General features: G+C 36.5%; 1 protein-coding gene across 2 annotated transcripts; it reads right to left on the bottom strand.

Moving 5' to 3' along the window:
- Positions 1-368: 368 nt before the first annotated feature.
- Positions 369-4,448, bottom strand: LOC145088756 (E3 ubiquitin protein ligase RIN2-like). 2 transcript variants are annotated; one of them, XM_079027160.1, is made up of 13 exons: positions 4,293-4,442; positions 3,695-3,744; positions 3,183-3,595; positions 2,947-3,111; positions 2,745-2,866; positions 2,552-2,648; positions 2,377-2,482; positions 2,131-2,288; positions 1,900-2,037; positions 1,760-1,827; positions 1,417-1,674; positions 937-1,330; positions 369-808 (listed from the first exon to the last, which is right to left on the bottom strand). In XM_079027160.1, exons 3-13 carry the CDS (start codon positions 3,441-3,443, stop codon positions 752-754), a joined length of 1,824 nt encoding a protein of 607 aa, XP_078883286.1. In that variant the 5' UTR covers positions 3,444-3,595; positions 3,695-3,744; positions 4,293-4,442; the 3' UTR covers positions 369-751. The 2 variants fall into 2 exon arrangements, with proteins under 2 accessions (XP_078883286.1, XP_078883285.1); XM_079027159.1 differs by lacking the exon at positions 3,695-3,744 and having other exon boundaries at positions 4,293-4,448.
- Between the last annotated feature and the right edge of the window lie 1,851 nt (positions 4,449-6,299).

Here is a 6,299-nt window from a genome sequence, read left to right as displayed (position 1 = left end):
ATACGGTAGAAGAGCTAAATCAATCAATCAGAGCCTGGAATTACGTTACGTGGGACAACACCTCTTCCTTCCAAGTTCCAACACCAACAACATTCCAAAATAATATTTTGGACTGGACACTGTTCTTAACACTGTGACAATGACCCGCATATCGATTTCACCCATGTGTGTATATATATACTCATCAATATCAATATCCACAAATAAACAACTTTCCCTTGCTTTTAAATCTCCTGTCCTTTCCCTTCACTCCATTTTCCTACTTGTTATCAAATCCCAAAATATAAACACTAGACCCCAATAAAAAGCAACGGGATCTCACTTGACCACCTACACTGTCCCTATCCCTGTCCCACGTAATACAACCCTTTCATTAAATTAATTATTACTTCAAAACAAGGAACGCAAACCAGTTAATTAGTCACATACATAATCCCAATCAATAATACATACAACAAATTTCTTTTTCGTTTTTCCCTAAAAGCTCAATCAGGTGGAGGGAGGGGGGGGCTATAGTTTAATCAACATTTTTGTCTAACTTATTTTTTCCTATATACAAAAAAACTATAGCTCTCAAATCTTACAGGACACTGTGTGTGGTTGGGTGGGGTGACGTCAGCACACAACCTCCCTCCAATGACCAATGACAACTGACCAGACCACCACCCTTGCCTTTCTTTTTATCATATTATTGGTACACAATATATATATGTCTTCTTTCATAAAATTAAATAAAATAAAATAAAAGGATTCACATTTGAAGAAGATTATTCACAGTAACAGACACCGAATTTGTTCGCTGCAAATCCTGCACAAATTTAAAACAATAAATTCATATAACATATGTTGTACACAGCTCGTGTTCATGTTCATGTCCATGTGAAAATTCAAATAAATAAATAAATAAAAAGGAATTGAGAGAGAGAGGATAGGTACCCGTAATATTAATTCATCGGGGACATGGGGAAGGACTTCACGAACGGTTTCAGCCATGGCGATTATGTTTGACAGGTCAACATCCGGGACAGGTGGAGGTGGTGAGGTTCTGATGAGGGACCCACCCCCAGCCCCAGTAGTGTGTCCTCCTCGGTGTCTTACAGTACTTGTGGAAGGATTTGGATTGTTTGAAGAAGAAGTAGATGTGCTGGCCTGAGAGGGATTTACAGGCCACAGGTTCCAAGCAGCATCTTCAAGGGCAGTTTGGGCATACGTTTCACCAACAGCTGCCAGGTGTCTCATCATCATCTGGACTCTTCCTAAACCCACCGATCTCGATGGACCTGCTCCCCCCCCATCAAACCCCAACCAACCTGAATCCGCCTCTAACCTCCTATTCCCCACCAAAAAAAAAAAAAGCAAAAAGGTTATTCTTCCAAAACTGTAGATGAAAAAGAAAAAGAGAGATAAAGCACCCACCTCCAATCATCATGATGATCTAAAGGGGTCTGAATTTGATTTGGAACTAGTGTGGGACCAGGAACACTTTGCTGACGGCTTAACTGACGTGCAAGCTGTTCATCTCCTGAAACATCCACAGAATTATTCCCTACACCTACACTGTTGTTACTGTTACTGTTACTGTTATTGTTTCCTCCTTCAGATGTGCCACGCCCCACAAACAGGGGTTTTCGACACGTGGGGCATGAATAGTTGTCGCTTAGCCCTTGGTCCAACCTGTCGTCCGTCACACATGCCACATCACCAATCATATATAGACTTTAACGGAAATAAAAATAAAAAATATGATATGGAATTGTACCAAGATCTAAGGCAGGAAAGATGGAAAAGATGGTTACAGGAGAGCTTCTTAGCCTTGGCCATTGGTTCCTGAGAATATATAATTTTATACATACGAAAACTTACAAAATATATATATTTTTAAAAAAAAAATTTAATTACCCGGCAAATGGCACATTCATCATCATAAGCTTGTATCTCTTCAGATGTTGCATCAGGGAGAGCCCCATGAAGGGTTCCCAAAGCGATTCTTAACTTAATAAAACCTCTTGTACGCTTTGCAACTGCACTTACCAATGCCTGCATAGTGCATATATGATAATTGAAAATAGATTCTTGTAAGGAAAAGTAGCATCATGCTATTTTTTCATTTGTATAAAAAAAAAAACTTACACGTATATTTAAGAAAAGCATTGCATCAACAAGATGGAATGTCATGCCATGAAGGCGCCATATTTGTACATAATGACCCAGAGCCATTAACAAAGTCATAATATCTAGGGAAAACCCTACATTCCTTAATATAACACTCTTCCACTCCCACAGTGAACCTGCAAACATCCATTCCCATGATTTAGTTAACAAGTCAATGTGAATCAGCACAACAGAATGATAAACATCAGAGACTCTTGCTCTTGCCTGCTGCGGACATATCTAAAAGCTTTGATATTTTGGAATTTGTGGTGTTGCCTGCCGAGTGGTGAACCCATATATCAACCAGTTGAAACCCATGAACCAAAATCGCCTAAAACCAAAAACATTATCAAAACCTAAAAGTATATAAATACATAGGTCAGCATGTGTGTGTGTGTACCTGTAGTGTTTCGAAAGCAATACTAAGAGGCTCAAAGAATAATAACAAAAACATAGATGATGGTATTGTTTGGTAGATCAGTAGACATGTCCTTATCCTGCAAATAATATAGGAGAGAGGGAGAGGGAGAAGTAAGCATTAATAAGGAAAAGACCTTGAGATTTATGAAATAGTAGAACTGTAGAGCAAATACCAGACTGCATCAACAATGACAACCAGCAATAAAACACAATATACACGAAAGTAAGTCCATGGAGTGGCAGAAGGAGATGCATTCAACCGTTCAAGCCGATCCCGAGCTAGAGCTTGAAACATCTGCACAAAATGAAAAAGCTTAAAAAAAAAAAATCTCCAAATCTTTACTCCAAAACCATGTGAGGTAATAGTAATAGTACCTTCAAAGAGCATAATACAGTCAACCATGTTGACCACAATCCTGCTCTAACTAATGTTGGTGGTACCACCAATGGAAGAAATGTTCCCTTGTAGATAACATAATTAACTAGTCTCTCCACCATTTTCCGAGATTCAGTTGCATGCAGCTCATCAAAAAATATTGTCTGCATGAACAAATATATCATCAAAAAAGTATCAAGAATACAGTGTAAAGATTTAGAAAAAAGTTGAATACCTTAAGAGAGAGGATGATGAGTATAAAAATGTTGAGGACAAAATTGACCACCAATGCAACTGTGGTATAAGAACTCAACAACAGTTCCAATACACGGTTGGCAACACCAGGGTGGAGAAGGTTTTCACCCATCAAACCATCTGACTTTAGTTTCACATAAGAAACTTCTGTCCAATATTGGAGACCTATAAAGCTCAACACTGTACACACTGCTGATATTGATAAATACCCCACACCCATAGGATACAATGTAAATTTCATCAGGGCAACAAAAGTTCCAGGATTTCATGAGATAAAAATATACATGATCTCCCTTGCCCACTCAACTGCTCACTATGCAGGATTATGGAGAAGCCCACAAACTATAACTTAGTTTGTACACCTCCCCAAGGTCTGATCTCAATGTAAGTCACCTGCATCAGAATATTAAAGAATAGGAAACTCATACATCAAGAAGGAACCATAGCATACTTTTAAGTTTTAAGTTTTAGCAGACAATATGATTTTCTAACCGATTTTATCTTCTGATGCTCTTATCACATTACTAGATGCTATACCAAATCTAATCAAATCCAATGTGGAGAGATTCAGTGATGATACTTGTGATTAATATAAATTGAGCAATTCATTTTCTTCTTTGTAAATTGATAGACAGATATTCAAGGAAACACCTCCCCCTTTTCGATCAGAAAGAAAAATGGAAGCGAAGTTCAGCACTTGCTACCCTCTTTGGATCAATTTCCAAGTGGTCGAACTAATTGAATGGAATTCAAAATTTAATCGGGGACTGAGAATAAAATGTTTGGAAAGCAGTCGAACAACATAACATCCAGTAGAAATGTGATTGTGGATCCGATAAGAAAAGTCAAACAGTAACCGTGAAACCCTAGAATTCCTTCTAGTTATAATAAAATATCAAACAAAAACCACCAAAAAGAAGAAATTAAAATCATAAAACCAAGTCCTTACATACATACAAAAATCCTGCAAGTAGAGAAGAAGAAACAGGTAACCAGAAAACAGGTATGCGTATATTGATAAGCTGATTGCATCTAGATACCACGATATGAAATGATGAGGAAATCAGGTCAATAAAAAGAAATACCGAACCTGTCTTGATCCAAGACGAAGATGTGAAGTATTGGGCGAAAAATTATCCGATCTTGGCCGAGCCTGGTGCGCACACACACGCAGATTAGAGAGAGAAAATTGGGGGGAAAGGAAAGGGAAGAAAAATATAAAAGAAAGGAAAAAGCTAAATAAATTTGCAAGTGATATGATATCTTCTTCTTGTTCCTGCGGTGCCTTTTTTTGTCCTTTACCAACTTCGTTAGGCATAATTTCCTTGTCGTAGTGGTTTTTTTTAACCCTTTCTGTAATTTTGACTTATCTATGAATATTAATGTTTGTTCTATGTTATTTTTATACTGTGTTAAAATTAGAACTAAAATGTTTGTAAAAAGACGTATAAAAGTTGTTCTAAATGTATTCAAATTGGTAGTCTCATTAATGGTCAGATAAAAATCAATTAAATTATTATTTATAAGTCTTGTACAATTAACTAATTATTTATTTATAAAATTTTAATAAATAAGATAAAAATTATTCATGGATCAACCCAATAGGCCAATATGATATGTTTCCATCCGTTCTAAAAAAAAGTTTGGGACTCAATGTAAGCCTCTTAACCGTTCAGTTAAGTGAACAGGTTCTAAACCATTTAAATTGTTTGATATAAAAAATAATTATAATCTATAAAGTCTTATTGAAAGACATTTAGATTGTTTAATATGGAAAACAATCATGTCTGATAGAGTAAGATGGTGGGGTTGGAAGTTTTTAACCATTCAGTATAAAAAGGAGTCTGAACTAACAAGAAAAAAAACAACATTTGTTTTTCCATCGATGTCTTGCCCATTGTTGATTGGCATCCTCTCCCAAGCTCTCATCACCGCCTTACAAAAATCGACCACTCTGAACCATCGACTCCCCTAAAATAGACACTCCATCAATTAGCATCTGTGAATGCAAGGATTCGCGTGGACAAGGTTTGAGAACTCATATCTTGAATTAACTTAAAATCAATGATTGCTTGTAATGAAGATTCAGTCAAGCCCGGTGAACCAAACTTGTCTCATAATACATATATTCAACAAAGTGCTCAATATGGAACAATAGTAAGTATGAGCAATGTAAAGCAAGTTAAGAACCAGAAGAATGTTAGAGAATGATTGATAGGATGATTCTTGATTTGATGGAGTGAAAAAGGCGCACACTTCTCTATCTTGATACAAAGGATGACAACTCCTTAAATATTCAAGGAGTTACTAAAAGACAAATCAGATAAAGTGCGCATAGACTGAGAGACGACTGGAGATCAACATACTAACACAATCATTGTTGTTGATCTTGTCTCTTTTACTATACTAAAAGACATTAAGAATAATACAAAATAGTACTTGATACAATTAATGCATTACAGACTCAAAATACTTCTAAACAAAGATAATCTCAAACATGTCTTCACTTCAGAATTGCTTCACTTCATAATCAATCTTGATCTCGGCCAGCTTCATCTCGAACTGCATAAGGATCACTTTTTCATGTTCCAACAATCTCCCTCTAAGTGACCTTAGCAATATTTCACCTTTTACTTAGCTTCTTCAAAGACAAACAATAAGCCTTTTAAAGCTAGCTTCAGACCTCGATCTACCACTAAAGATGCTCAATGAATTTCTTCTTGATGTGTTCAGGAGAATCACTTTTAGCAGCATTAGAGATGAACTTTTGAAGAATCTTGGTTGGAACAAGATGTTTGTCAAGAAATCAAAAAAATTCTTTTCGATTTGTCTTTTTCTTGAGATAGACAAATCCAAGTTCAGGTTCTTCAATAGGGCCTTTGGCTAGAGGATGTACTTCAGGAAGCTCAAAGCTAATCTTCGCCAGCAAATTCTCTCTTTCGAAAAGATGAGCAAATTCCATATCGGATCGACATAATTCAGCTATGTAATGTTGGAATAGTGTCTAAGGCTGCAACTATATTAGGCAAGTAATTGACCCAGTTGTGCATGGTCATTTTGGGTTGCCTTCACCATAGCAACTTGATAGGATGATTTA

Source organism: Lactuca serriola, chromosome 2, assembly GCF_051521515.1.
Source record: "Lactuca serriola cultivar US96UC23 chromosome 2, Lser_US96UC23_V15, whole genome shotgun sequence".
NCBI classification, from domain to species: domain Eukaryota; kingdom Viridiplantae; phylum Streptophyta; class Magnoliopsida; order Asterales; family Asteraceae; genus Lactuca; species Lactuca serriola.
The sequence above is the reverse complement of the archived record's forward strand: the minus strand, read 5'-3'. Positions and strand labels throughout refer to the sequence as shown.

Coding starts and splice junctions, on each gene's coding strand:
- LOC145088756 (XM_079027159.1), bottom strand. CDS start 3,443: ATGAAATTTACATTGTATCCTATGGGTGTGGGGTATTTATCAATATCA. Junction 2,867..2,946: donor CTGTATTATGCTCTTTGAAG/GTACTATTACTA, acceptor CATTTTGTGCAG/ATGTTTCAAGCTCTAGCTCG. Junction 809..936: donor CCGATGAATTAATATTACGG/GTACCTATCCTC, acceptor AAATTTGTGCAG/GATTTGCAGCGAACAAATTC.